General features: G+C 56.0%; 1 protein-coding gene across 1 annotated transcript in view; it reads right to left on the bottom strand.

Annotated features, from left to right (window-relative positions):
* The window catches only part of LOC119593031 (carbonic anhydrase-related protein 10-like), a gene marked incomplete in the record, with an annotated part of 152,330 nt that overhangs the window by 3,740 nt on the left and 148,315 nt on the right, over window positions 1-275 (bottom strand). The window contains 1 exon segment of the mRNA XM_037941927.1: window positions 70-221. Within this exon segment, the coding sequence (XP_037797855.1) occupies window positions 70-221 (152 nt within the window).

The raw sequence follows: 275 nt of genomic DNA, 5'->3' as shown, positions 1-275 counted from the left end.
GACACTAGCTCACTCCGACAGCTACACAGTCTTACGGTCACATTCACTATCATCACCACTGCCACTCACCTGGTCCGCCGTTATGTAACCCGGCTTGTTGAGAACGACCCAGGTGACCGTCTCCTCGCAGGGGGGCTCGGTGAGCGACCCGTCATAGGAAAGGTACATGTCTGACGTGAAGAGTTCTCTCACTGGGACGAAGTGGATCTTGGTGGATTTCCCTGTTTGGGTGGAGGAGGGTGGACACGGAGGCGTCAGGCTGGTTGTGGAAGAAT

The sequence above is a fragment of the Penaeus monodon genome, chromosome 31 (genome assembly GCF_015228065.2).
Source record: "Penaeus monodon isolate SGIC_2016 chromosome 31, NSTDA_Pmon_1, whole genome shotgun sequence".
NCBI classification, from domain to species: Eukaryota; Metazoa; Arthropoda; class Malacostraca; order Decapoda; family Penaeidae; genus Penaeus; species Penaeus monodon.
The sequence above is the reverse complement of the archived record's forward strand: the minus strand, read 5'-3'. Positions and strand labels throughout refer to the sequence as shown.